Source organism: Gavialis gangeticus, unplaced genomic scaffold (genome assembly GCF_001723915.1).
Source record: "Gavialis gangeticus isolate Ggan-Ray unplaced genomic scaffold, GavGan_comp1, whole genome shotgun sequence".
Classification (NCBI taxonomy): domain Eukaryota; kingdom Metazoa; phylum Chordata; order Crocodylia; family Gavialidae; genus Gavialis; species Gavialis gangeticus.
In genome coordinates this window covers 105,232,951-105,247,266 of record NW_017729033.1, presented here as the reverse complement: position 1 = coordinate 105,247,266, position 14,316 = coordinate 105,232,951, and the positions used below count along the sequence as shown (strand labels likewise).

At 41.5% G+C, this 14,316-nt stretch overlaps 1 protein-coding gene across 1 annotated transcript in view; it reads right to left on the bottom strand.

Annotated features, from left to right (window-relative positions):
* The window catches only part of WDFY3 (WD repeat and FYVE domain containing 3), a 258,223-nt gene that overhangs the window by 9,348 nt on the left and 234,559 nt on the right, over window positions 1-14,316 (bottom strand). The window contains exons 55-58 of the mRNA XM_019525884.1: window positions 5,338-5,485; window positions 3,602-3,756; window positions 2,144-2,302; window positions 227-406 (exon numbers count right to left, since the gene is read on the bottom strand). Of these exons, the coding sequence (XP_019381429.1) occupies window positions 227-406; window positions 2,144-2,302; window positions 3,602-3,756; window positions 5,338-5,485 (642 nt within the window). The remainder of the gene's footprint in view (window positions 1-226; window positions 407-2,143; window positions 2,303-3,601; window positions 3,757-5,337; window positions 5,486-14,316) is intronic.

Sequence of the window (14,316 nt, the reverse complement as noted above, 5' to 3'; positions counted from 1 at the left end):
CTGCTTAAAATATTTAACAGGAAGAAAGGACTTAAATCAACAGAGCTGTCGGAACTTTGGAACTCAAGCATGTGCAGGCAAACACCATGAACAAAGGAACTGGACTGACTTTCATAAGAGCCTTTTGTTGTCTTGCAAGAAAAACAGCCTGAAACATTTGGTAAGTATTAGCTGTAGTATAAATGTTTAACCTTTTTAGCATGTTATGCAACAGGCTGGTTCTTACCGTTAGTTCATTTATACAGAGAGATGACACTGGAGCCCAATGACCTCGAAGCTGTGTTAGAAATGACAGTTTATTCAAATCCCATATGATACAGGTGCGGTCCCGTGATCCACTCACAATTATGTGGTAAGCTATTGATGCTGTTAAACATGTGACAGTGTCAGTATGTCCAAGCAATGCCTAAAAAAGAAAAAAGAGGAAAAAAAGCACATACAGGAGTTATTACAGTGAATCAATTTAAAGAGACAGGAAATGATTTTTCTGATAAACTAGAGACTTTAACAAAAGTGATCTAATATGCTAGAAATAAATGGATTTTAGAGGACAGTATTTGGAAGTGCAGAGTATTCATAAATAAGGTTTCACTGGATAGTGTAAACTGCTGCTCATAAAATAATTTAATCCATTCTCCTGTGCTGCTGCCTACAATACAAACAGCACAAGTTGTTCATACTGTCTGTCTACTGGTGCACGGCTTACAGTTTCACTTAAGAACTGCACCAATAATCTGTTAATAAACTACAGAGAGCGGTTTGGAGCATTTACACAGTTTGGGCTCATTCACTTGACATTCAGGTTTTTAAAACTTAATTCTTTGAAATTTCAGGGGCCTTCATGATACACAATCTTCCATTAAGAAACACAGTTCAGATGAATAAGACACACCACTATGGACACCTTTCCCCTTCTGCTTCTTTCGGCTCCAGGATGACAACACCTGCCTCTTTTCTGTAGCAGCATGTGTTTTGGTAGCTATTTTAAATTAGTTTCTTATAGCAAAAGTTCAGTTAAGAACACGAGAAGGCCCCTATTCAATTTTTAGATGAGAACATTAGCTAAAAAGGAACTTGTGCCATAAACTGACACTGAAAGGACAGTGGCTAACTTAAAGTGCCAGAATAGTGCTTTCTCCTTTGCTGGCATTGTTACTTTTACACCTTATTGTTATCTAAACAACTGAAATAGATGCTGTGGCATAACTCTCAATGCATTTGACTATTAATTAAACAACTCAAGATACCCGGCAGCATCTCTGGTGCTCCTGCGAGACTGCCACAGCTGGGAGCAGCAGACACTGGAAGAAAGTCTCTTTTTCTGAATACAGCTTACCAAAAAAAGTACGAGGCAAGATCAAGATGAAGTGTTAGAGAATTCATGTTGTACACTACTCTGAAAATGCAAATTAAGTAACTCCTATATTTGTTCTCCTAAGTCCCAGTTAAATTGTTCTTGTTCCTCTTGTACAAGGCGCTTTACTTAGAACAATAATGTTCCAGATGTGTTTCAGAAATGTACGCTCCACTCAACTCAGAGAGAGACTTGGTTCTAAACCCACCATGGGTGCATTACCCCAAAGGCAGCATGCTGAGGCAACAACTCAAGCAGCAGCATTACACACTGTTAAGCAAGTGCAGCCTGCTTCCACAAAGCCACACTGCCAAATCTGGCAGTTTTGTCTTCTAACACTTCTTTTCAGTAAAGCAGAAAATGTCTGCTTTTGAAGAGAAGAGGTGAAATGTGTCAGGAAAAGGTTGTTACAATTTAAAGGGGACAGGGAATGCCCAACTCAGTGGGAATTTTGCAACCATGCCAAGAGAAAAAGAATCTTGAGTACTCAGCATGCAGTGTTTCAGAAAGTGTGCTTTCTTCCCCCAGGAACACTTAACAGTGATTTTCATTCACACCCCTCTGAAGAGCTCTTTGCTCTTTCTGATTCTTTAAGGAAGGCGGCTACTTCAGCACCAGAGAGGTTTTAAGATGCTGTCAAAGGTAACATTTTGCCTCAGCTTTAGCTCTGAAGCACCAACTAGTTGTCCACACACTCTGTAGGTTTGGGCCCACAGAGCCATGTCTCCCTACCTCCTTTGACTTTGGAATATCATTTTCTTAGCAAAACATGTTTTGTTTAGTTTTTACCTGTTTTAGAGCAAGCGTTTTTGCTTTTTCTTTGGAGGTGCCCATCTCCCACACACATACCACGGTGCTTGTTCCTCCAGTGATAACTAGTTTGGGGTTGGGGCAGATTGAGCACAGAATCTGCCCCCATTCTGACAAGCATTCATAAACAATCACTGCCTACAGAATAAAACATTAAGTTAGATAAGAAAGATGTAATAAATGCAAGTTTGGTGTTTTGCTCGGGGGGTTTTGTGCTGGCATTAGTCAATAAAGGTAACAGTCATCATTATTTAACTGTCTGGTATCTACAGATAACCGATCTAGAAAGTTGGCTAGGAGAAACATAAACAAACTTCAGTCAAAAACACATTTTCTGGCTTCAGTGCTAAGGAACAAAAACAAAGGCACTATTTATAACTACTTAGGATTTGAGACTAATTCACGTGATACATTTATTGAGCAATTAAGTTGTGAACAATGCCAAAGCATGTGCTTAATCAGACAGTTGAGTGAGAACATTACATATTTGCTTTCAATAAGCATTGGTGCTTAATTAAAAAAAATGTTTTCCATCTGTCATACTCTTCCTCACCTGCCTTTCCTCTCTTCTATGATTCCCAGACTGGAAGACACTTCTTGAAGAACAGAGAAAGGCTTAAATTTGTTTTGTTTAGTACAGAGAGGAGTGAAAAAATGGCAGACATGCCCAAATGCTGGGAAACTTTGATCCTAAGCCATACTTTCAGGCTTAGGTCCCTCATTAGAGCCAAGTCCTAAGCTATAAATTATTAGTTAGCAGGTCTAGCCTTATGATGCAAGACACTTACTAACATACAGTAAAGGAAAGTCCTTGCCTCAAAAGAAAGTAAGCATTTGACAATGGTGCCAGGGCAAGAAAGTTGGACTAATAAGGACGATGGATGCATTTAGCCAATCAAGAACAGCAACTGCATTTCACTATTGACCTGCCAAACTGTTTTCTCAATGCACCTTTCTTCTTGCATTACTTTTCTTGAAGCAAGTGGGAGTTGGTCTGAGTAAAAACAGGTTAAATACCAAGCAGATCTTCAGTACTTATCTCTTAGTGTGTGCACGCATATTTATTTTGCTTATTTATGTAGAAAAGAATGTTTATCGCTTGCTTCCCCTAATAGTGGAAGTTCCAAATATCTGCCACAAGATGATGCCAGACCAAATACTGTAGGTTAGCCTTCAATATGGAAATTTAATATAGAAATCTTGACATTTTTTATTTGTATTTTGGAAATTAACTTTTTAATATTATTTGTTTAACTTCATTTCTCCCCTCCCATCATTTCTCTTCTGAAGACATCAATATAAACATTAACCCAAAAAGCAGATTTTTTGCTTGTTCTTTCACTTGTATGCACAATATAATTTTTAGAGTTGTTTTAGTAAAGAATACAAACTAAATTTTCTTTCATATCACAGTAGAACAAATTTTAGATCACAAACCTTGTCCGACTCATAGGTTCCCAGTCTACAGCTGAGGTCTGCATAGCCCCATGCAAAAGTTTTATTCCAGGCAGGTGGAATGAGAACTTTGTTCTGTTCTACCGCCAGAATACCTTTATCTGTGCACACTATCTGTCCCACAGACTCCTTGAGTTCTGAACAACAAAAATAAGGGTTTTGTGTTACTACAAACACCCAAAAGTACAGCCATTATATACTTGTTACTGTATGGTATGATTTGTTGGACAGACCTGTTTCATCACAACGTTAATACTGTAATACTGGACTCCATAGTTTTTTTAAAAACTGAAATCCTACACTGCTTATACTGTACAGATGTCAACTTCAACTGCAAGGATGCCTCCTTGTTCTGCAATCCTATCAGCCCTCACAGTTAAGCACAATTGGTAATTAAATTAGATATCTCCTTGGGAACACCAAGGGACTGGCAAATCTTCAGGGGCACCCTTACCTTTGCATCACTGGATGTACCATCTCAGATAAACAAGACACACAAGTGAGATGATAAATGCCTAAGACTGTTAAGTATCATGCAACATTTTTTCCATTCCAAATATCCAAGCCAAATAATTCCAAATGCCATATTTCTAATTTGGTAATTACATTCTGTCTTCCTAATGTGTTCACACATTTGCAGAGGTAGATATTCTTTATTTCCTGTCCTAGGTAGCAGTGTTGCATTGTTATGCTCTGTGAAGCTACTGTTTTCTTTTTGTACTACAGAAATGGATTTCAGCAATGAGTGAAGTAATCACTGTATTTGTCCCTTACCCACTTCACAGGAACATAATGTTTGTAAAGTGCCCAAAGTCATCATCTGGGAAGCATGACAAAAAGTGTTGCAACTTCTTCATGAACCATTTAGAATATAGTCTTGTCGGTATGACACCAATTAAGTTTAAGAAATGGGCTCTTAACCATTCTAAGTAAGTTTTGCTATATTTCTGTTAGCACAAAAGTTGAAATACACGAACTAGAAATCATTCTTTACAGCTCTGAAGAAGCTACTGGCCGTCCCATTTCTTGCCAGTACTGAAAGCATTTCTTGGAAATACTAAGAAATTATCAACACACATATTTTGAGGTCATATGGAGCACTAAAGCTAGATTTTTAAGTCTGATGTTTGGTGGCAGGGCATCCCTCAGTGGTTCCATCTCAATTCTAGAATCTGCTTTCCTCACTGGTTTCAGAGTTTGTTGAAATTAAAACAAAGTGCTGGAGGTACAGAGCGTAGTTTAGGATAGTTCCCCACCCACTGTTTACAAGAAAGTTTACCCCATCTTAGTGAATGGGGTAAAATTTTCTGGTGTCAACAGGCGCAAGTCAGCTAGACTTGATGCCTCTCGTATGAACAGCTATTCTAGGATAATGGCTTGCAGTAGGTGTTATTACAATGCTTTGCCACTAGATAGCAGCAGTTAGCCTTCAGCCAACTGCTAATCCAGGAAAAAGCTGCAGGCAGATAATACTTATGTTAGTGTATTCTTATCCCTGATTTTTTCCTTGTATAATTGTACAGCAGATTCATCTAAATTACCTGGCATAAACATGTTATTTGTGTAAGCCAGGTTACAACTGGGGCCTTAAATTGGTAGATCCAGTGGAATGTAAGATGCAGAACATCAGAAAAATTAGAAAAGGGGACTTTATCCAGCTAGAAGTATGAATGCTCTGGCAAAAGATCAGAAGCAAGTATTACAGTACTGAATTTTACCTTTCACAGGGGCAAGAGAAGGTCTCAAATTGTCTAAATGATGGAAAAAGATCTTGTCACTTGTGGAACCAGGTGGGACAGACATTCCAGCAGTCTCTCCATTGATTCGGCTTCGTACTCGCTTTGGAGGGTGTGGTTTCTTGAACAGCTGTAGTGCAGCAGATCAAGGGTAATGGAGTGACAACATTATATTTTCAATACCAATGGCTTTTTAAAATTTACCAACAGTATCACATTTACTTTTAAAACAATGCTACAAGTTAGCAGCTATTCATGCAATTCCTCTGGTGATGTTTACTCTGTATGATTTGGGAGAAAAATATTAAACCAGAACTAGAAGACAATAACCTAAGCATTTTACAACAGGGTAGAACTTTTAAAAAACAAAGAGTAGGGTGCTGCAATTTTATCTGAAATCAATCAGGAGCTTCTTTTTCACCTTGAACTTTTTCACTAATGTTGTTCTAACCTCATTATTGTATCTTATAATCACTGTAAAAATGAGAATAAATAGAAAACAAAACAAGGATGCGTCTGCTCTCCATTGGTGCCCCAGGATAAAATAGGTTAATATTCATTTACTCCTCACTGGGATACCTGGATTTGACATATGTGGAATGGAGAAGAAAAGTCTGTCTACAGTTGGTGGTTGCTGAAAGCAGCTTCTTTGATGCTCTAGCCTGCATTCTGGTACAAGTATAACCTGACTGCAGCTCAAATTCTCTCCATAAAGTTTGCAACCTTTCAGTGAATTTCTCTATGTTGTAAATGAGTTAAGAGCAATGCACTATTTCTTAAAAAAATCTTTAAATTGGCAGCTATTAGCACATGACAATTTGGTGATTAGAGGACCAAATGAATTTAAATGTTTGAGTAATGCACACTTAATAATCTAAAATACAAAGCCAATAAGCTATATATATTTATCCAGAAACAGCAGACCACAATCATGGTATAATGTTATGAGGAGGTAGGGAATTGGACCACATATGGCAGAGATGAACATATCCTGGCTCACAGCTTTTCTCCATGGGATAATGAGTCAGGGAATTTTCAGTGTTTATTACTGTGTCTCCATCCTGATATTTTCAGCATTGTTAAGCAATCAGACCACACATGAAAATATCAGAAGTGAAAACATAACCTAAACACAAAGTCATTATAAATACTCAAGTCAAATGTTTCATTTAAATATATCTTATTTCCACCATGACTATAATCTTGTAAGCTTGTGTTTAAAAATACTGAAAGGTGGAGTGAGTTTTAGAGGTTGAAAGGAAAGGAGCAGCTACTTACAAAACAGCTCTTTGAGTCAGTGTCATTTGCACCTTATGCTGCAAGTTTGCATGCATGCCACACACTTGGGTTCAGAGACTTTATGCCTAGTGGTACTCATTCAGCCTTCATTGTGCCCTTCATGTGCCCTTCTCGTTCAGCCTTCCTGTGCCCTTATTGTGCTTTGCACCCAGGATATAAAAGTGGTAGAGTGTGCCTACTGCACCTCAGACTGCCACGTGTGCAAGAGGAGAGGAAAGACGATGGGCTGCAGGATGTGCATATGAAAAATAACACATCTCAAAAGGACTCCAATTAAGGGTAAGCTAGTTCTCATTCCCCTTCAAGATACTACCCATACGCATACTTCACAGGTAACAACTTCAAAATAATGTAACCTGACTATTTGGAAATAAGAGTTAAGCCTCAGGGGGACATCCTGATAATGCCCACTTTGTTGAACATACAGCCTATCATATGAAGGACTGAGAAACTGTTTCCACATTCATAAGATAGTGTGCAAAGCCCCAGGTGGCCACTTGACAGATGTCTGGGGTAGAAAATTTTTTAGCGATTAGACTGACATGGTCTGAATTGTGCAACCGGCCAAAATGTTATGAACCAGTGAGAAGCAAAACTGCTCTAGCTCAAGAATGACCCAACATTTAAGCTGTAAAGTGAAAGATGCTGTCCAGAGATAAACTATCTGGGAGCAAAAGGCAAGGATATGGAATACCTAGATGCAAGATGCACAGCATCCAGAACCAATTGTCTCAGCTGCGTTATGTAAGACTTCATTAAGAATCTTGGGAACCTCAGGATAGGTTCCTTGTCCCCAAGGTTAAGGTGGCATGAGGGAGGGACTGAAAGCTTAGATATCTTTTGAGATAGGACTTCTAGCACTTTTTCTATAGTTTGTGTTGTGAACAGGTCTGCCTGAGAAATGGCAGTCTAAAAAGACACTTTGAAGGATGGAGTCCTTGATGGACTGGAGATTTGAAAAAGAGCATCTGCTTAGGCCATCCATGTGGATCTTCTGAGGGCAAAATAGGTGCATCAAGGAATAGCAGATTTAATATCTGATGCAGAAGGGAAACAAACATGCTCTATCATGTTTAGTGATGTACAACATAAGCATGGAACAGCCTGTATCAACTCTTCCCAACATGGACTATGGGGAGGATCTGCTGGCCTTGTTGACAGCCCTGATATATAACGTATGAATATGCACCTGTGCTTCTCATTCAGGACACAAACTTTGGATTTGCAAGTCATGCACATGTGCCTTAGACCAGCAATGAAACAACTAACACTGTAGTTCGATAGAGCAGTGGTTTTCAACCTTATTAGACTCAAGGCACCCCTTTGAAAATGCCAGCTCTGAGCTTTCACCCATGTTTTGTCAACACAAAAATAATAGAACAATTCTTTTGATGCAAAGCACTCAGAAAAACTGCAACAGATCAGAAGTTTTTTGACACTCTGGATTCCTATTTGAAATCTCTGGATTTATCTTGTGAATTAGATATGGGAACACAGTAGGGAGAGGCAAGTCTTTGCTATCATGACAAGACTGGCCAACAGGAATGAGACTGGGTTGGTTAGACTGACTGGGCAGGTTAGGTTATGACAGATGTCATTATCATGAGGACATCATGTTGAAGTCCCTCGAGACTGCTGACAGGCTAAAGGACAAAACCTTGTTCTGACAGCAATTTGTAACCTAGCATGCACCTCTTAATTTCTGTGAGGTGATATAACAGATATGAAAGCAGCAAGCACCTTGGAGGTCAAGTGTTCCTTCATTTCTAGGAGTCAGGACTCAAGTGCAAGCTTATCCATGTGGGAAGAGGGCTTGATAATTAGTGACCTTGAGCTGCAGGATCACTGAAGAATATACCTTTGAGCTCCTAAAGACATAGGCAGGCAAGGTTCTTTGAGTGACATCTTTTATTTGACCAACTGAGTAGCTGGAAAAAAAGGTTTAGGTGAGCTTTCGGGTGCAGTCACCCTTCTTCAGGCATAGGGAGTCTCTGCTGGTCTTAGAGAATGAGAGAAGGTCCAAGGAATGACAGAAGCTAAAAGTATGACAGGATGGCAGTGAGAATGTAAATAGGCAGAAATTAGAAAGACAAAAGGTAAAACAGGCAAGGGGCAAAAAGGCCAAAGGATGCTAGCAGTGATAGAATACAAAGTAGAAAGAAGCCGTCAGTGAAAAAGGAATTGGTAGGAGATCAGGAAAACAGGAACAAGGGATGCAGAAAGTGTGGCAGATGTCAGTGAAAATATAAATAAGGTAGAAATTAGAAAAACCAAAACGGAAGAGAGGGATAAGAAAGCAGGGGCAAAAAGGCCAAAGGGAAACACTACAGTGATAATAGTACAAGGTATAAAAGAGAGGCTCTCAAAGAAAAAGGAAATGGTTGGAAATCAGGAAGACAAAAGGCAGAAAACTAGGTGATGAGGGAAGAAAAGGTGTGGGAAAAAGAAGAATATAAGAGGTTAGGGTCAGGCAGGTACCTGATGAATCAGATGTCAGGCAGGTTGTAATACGTCATAAATCCAATGTCTATATTGAGTCCCAATTTTTTGTATCCAGTAGATTTATGAAGTGAAGTTTGTAGGTTTGTTTAAGAAGGGAGTCTCAGACCAGCAAAGACTCCCTATGGCTGAAGAAGGGTGACTGCGCCCAAAAGCTTTCCTAATGCTTTTTTTCCAGCTGCTCAATTGGTCTAATAAACGATACCACTCAAAGAACCTCGCCTGTCCTCTGCAAAGCATTTTTAATTTCTTATCCACTGCACTGAGGTGACAGTTGTTGTGGGCACAGCTTGCCAGGCCAACTGAGCAGGATCTACTACTGCCTTGTTTATGGGTATGGCCACGCTGAGACTGAGCAAAGAATATCCATCAGTTTGCATTATCCTGGGGTTCTGAGCTCTTCCATGAAATCTGAAGAGCATTTGTCACTCTTCTTGGAGTTGGAAATCTCTTCCTAAAGAAGTTTCTTGTGGGGGCTGTACCCCACCTCCTAGCTCCTCCCAGAGCTTTACTTGAGAACTTTTTTGATTCCACGTCAGTAGGGCTGACTGTTTTTGTGACAGGGAGACCAGACGTCTGAAAGTATATCAAGAAGAACTTGGGGAGCTGTAACAGGAAACCCTAGCCTTGTCACCAGCCTGGTCAGCTCCTTTAGGGCCAGAACTTTCTGGGCACAGAGGGCCAGCAAGGAGGGGGTTAAATGCTGAGCCTGGCCAGCTAGTCAGCTGACTGGAAGGGGCAGGCCAGGACTATAAAATCCCTGGGCAGAGCGGCAATAGCACCAGCAGCAAAAGGGGAAGGAGTATGTCCCAGAGCTCCATGGAGAGGCTTGGCAAGCGGTCCAAAGGCTGGAGGAGGGAAACTGTGAAAGACCCTGGAGGGATGGCAGCAACCCCAGAAGAAAGACTGTAGCTGACGGTGGGGAGCCAAAGCACGAACCCTGCATAAATGTAAGCTGGCATGCTGCCTTCTTTAATCACCTTTTTTGGGTGGCAGTTATTGTACACATACAGGACTCTACATATTTCTCCTTTTTTTTACTGAATAACACTGGTGGTTTGGGCAAGGCTGTTAGGGGAAGGAGGAGGCCTCATTTTTGGGGCCCACTAGAGTGGGGACCCTGGCGCCAGTGAGGGTGCAGCTTTTGGGGGCACAAACCCTGGTGCCAGTGAGGGTGTGGCTTTTGGGGTACGCAGACCCTGGGGCCAGCAAGGGCTCAAGGTTTTTGGGGTGCACTGACCCCGCCACCTGAAGGCGCAATCTTAAAAAGCCGGGGAGATCTGGTGCACCTGAGGTGCAATTCTGTTTAATTTTTTTTGGACTGGTATAGTACAAATTTGGGGCCGTGCCCCGGCTTTGAACTGGCGATTCCCTGGCTGTGGGGCTGGTGGCGGGGCCTCTGGGCCGGCTCCAGATTGAAGCAGTAAAGGGGGCAACAAGCTTCAAGACACCGGAAAAGACTACAGCCTCAGAGTCAAACCCTGTTTGGTGGGTTTAGATGGGGAGGACTAGCTAGAGAAAGTATGGGGTCAAGGCCCATGGAGGCAAAAGGCCCCAACATACGAAATACAATAGGTAGTCTCCCACTTACAAGACTATAAACATAAAAATTTCCATCAAGATGTGGCAGGTGAGTAGAGAGCGCGACACAAACCTTAAAGAGGACTCCAAGGGTGCCCCACCGGTAAGGCGTAGATTAACTGGGAAGATAGCACTGGGAAGGGCGATTTGTTACAGGAGCCAAAGTTGGTCTCATCAATTTTCCCAAGAGGGTGTCTCCCTGGGATTGCAGGTTTGGGCAGTAAAGAGCTTTCAGAGACAGAATTTGCTTGCTGTGGAGTTTCCCAGATATGTCGGTTAGGGTGCCCAATATCCACTGGGATCACCCACTCACATGATGTACAGTGCTTGAATCTGGCTGACTTAGAGGATGTCCTCCAGGGTCAAAGAATTACAGGCAACAGGGAAAACTCACTTTACTGACCTAACTGAAGTTCAAGGAGTTTAGAGTTTGTTGCAACTGGTATTCAACTAGTAGTAGTCATGAATTGAGAGGTGGTTAGGTAAGCTGAGGTATATTCTGGCCCTTTTTTACCCTCAGTGTACAATGCGAGGGGTGGCACATCCCAGATGGGTACTGCTGGCCAAAAACTCTGAGGTCAAGTGGAGATGGCTTATATGTGCCTACAGTGGAACACAGGTGTATATGTATATAGAAAACTACTTGCAGGAGAACTATTACTTATTTACTGAACTGGTTTCATTTCAATCATTAGACAACCACTACTATTTCAAAATCCTTCCTGGGACAGTTTTCCAAGTAAGGTGACGCCTATGGATCTGGGAGCCCCCTCCCCCTGGCACTTCATTTTGCACATTTTGGTGCATCCTCTTTTCTTCCTTTTTTTTTAAACAAACTTTAAAATACTGAGTCCTTAAATGTTACCATTTCAAGTCTCTTTGTGAAGACAAACTAAACCTTACATTATAAAATCAGGTCAAATTAGTAGAGAAGATGAGAAGGAGGAAAGGAAATGATCCATGGAGGTTGGAAAGAGTAGGTCACTAAACTAATTTCCAAGAAAACAGTTTGAGGGCACCTAGGGCCTACTTGGAATTGGGTGATTATCAGGGAGACTGTCACAAGGCTGTGTGCCTTCCATTACTTCAGGGTAGAATTCAAATTTCTTGATGATTACTCAAACTCTGCAAGTTTAGGGTACCTTTATGTATTACTGTATCGACAATAGGGTTTGCTGGGCTAATTTTGAAAATTCTATCATGGAGACAGATGACCACATACTGGAGTAATTTATTCCATTGGCAATGTATTTATGATTCTTGTTGGGGTGGTCCTCAGTTTAAATGTAAGAACTACCTGTTCATACAAGTTGCACCCCACACGATAAGGAGAGGAGGAAACTTTCTAGAAGCATCTATTGCAACATGACAAAACTAACTCCTTTTATCTGGGGAAATACAATAAACTTTTCTTTAAAATACTAAATAATTTAGTAAAAGCTTTCAAAGAAAATGTTAACATCTTTCAAGCTTCCGTAAGTTTAAATTGTACCTAAAATCTGCCATTTCCTTTCTGTCTAGTGACTTACGCTTGCTTGGCAGAACCAAAGTTTGTAAAACAAATATTTACATTTACAGTTTTTTTCAACAGTGATAATACAAATGACTGGGAAGGTGTCAAAGCACCTTAGCAACCTAGCAAAAAATGGAAAACAACACAACCCTAACTAATCCTGCTGCAAGAAAACTGTCAAGGTTAAACACCCCAAGCACCATCTTGAAGTTGCACTGTATCACACTGATAAAACAAGGAAGACTTTATAAAGCGCTGCACTTTACAGCAACACATAGGCATTTTGATTACTGAAGTTTGTTAGATTTGTCATTTTTATTTTAGGAGAGTAAGGAGAAGAGAAGAAACGCAAAGTCTTTTGGACCGAACTCCAAGAATGTTAACCATAATTTACCCACATACCATACACACACTTGCCCCAAAATCAGCTCTCCCAAACTGCATGTCTTAAGTGGGGAAGCTGATGTTTCTTTGCAAGAATACATGCATGGAGAGGCTGTCAGTTCTTTCTGGTCCAAAAAACAGAAGAATTGAAGTCCATCGATAACCCTTTCAGAGCTGCTAAAGAATCTGCAGTAGCTATTGGCTGAGCACTGCAGCTTGTGCCTGAAGCAGCAACTGAGCTGGCTCAGGGCAAGTGAGCTGTTGCATGTAGTCTGTGATATCCTGATGAGGCTTGTGGTGTGGAAACAATATTTTATTATCTACAGGAAGTTATATAAAGAACTATTTGCCATATATATGGGAGAAATAGTCTTGTTACTGCCCTTGCAAAGGTCTGGGGCCTACCCTGGATGCTGTCCTGCCACTCCACAAGCCTCATCAGTCCATGTTTCCAGGAGGACTTACTGTCATACAATCAGCCACAACTCTAGAACATTTTTATTTTCGACTTTCTGCCTTTCAAAAACAAAATACATATCTGATCTGGGGGCATACGGTACTTAGGAAAATATAGCAAATGCCAGATACCCATATCACTCAGGAATGGATTCACCTGTAAGTGATTCTACACTTAGAATCATAGAAAATTAGGGTTGGAAGGGAGCTGAGGAGGTCATGCAGTCCAACCCCCTGCTTCAAGCAGGACCTTCCCCAACTAGATCATCCCAGCCAAGGCTCTGTCTAGCCAGGCTTTAAAAACCTCCAAGGATGGAGAGTGTACCATCTCTCTGCATAGACTGTTCCAGTACTTTACTACCCTCTTAGTGAGAGAGCTTTTCATAAAATCTAACCTAAACTTCCCTTGGCACAACTTGCGAATATTGCTCCTTGTTCTGTCATCTGTCACCACTGAGAACATTCCAACTCCATCCTCTCTGGAACCACCCTCCGGGTAGGTGAAGGCTGTTATTAAATCACCCCTGCCTCCCTCAGTCTTCTAGTCTCCAACCTAAATAAGCCCAGTTCCCTCAGCCTCTCCTCGGGAGTCACATGTCCCAGGTCCCTGTGGTGGGCCAGTAGGGGGCGGTCCTGTGTTGAGCCACCCACGTCACTGCGCCTGACCACCTTCCAGGCTCCGAGTGCCTCCCTAGGGGTGCCTCACATCCAGGTGACCCCCTTCCTGGAGCACACTCGCTAGTCTGGGGGTAACGTAAGCTGCCACTACCCTGAGAGGGGACTCTTGGCCCTGTGTCCTTGGGGAAACACAGGCCTAATAGTCCTACACGTACTCGACCCAGTACAGACACTTGGGGCACTTCCCCAAGTCAGGGCACAAAAAGGAAAGTCTCCCTTAGTCTGCAGACCTAAGGGGTCTCTTAGGCATAATTTAGACCCACCCCTCAATAAGTCTCCTACACCAGTCACAAAGGAGAACTTTATTCATTACAGGGGGTAGGGTGAAAATAGGGTACAAGATAGAACAATATCATAGAAATCCCATAGAGCAAAACAGTCTGGCTGAGGTAGGCTTTTGATCACACATCTGAGTTACTGCCAGCTAGATATCTAATCAGATCTCGAGTAGCTTATTCACAAGCATCATCCAGAGGCTGTTGGAGATTCCCTTTGGAGGCAGGCCATTCCTAGCTCATGAGTTATGGGGGAGAGAGCCAGTTTCAGATGGT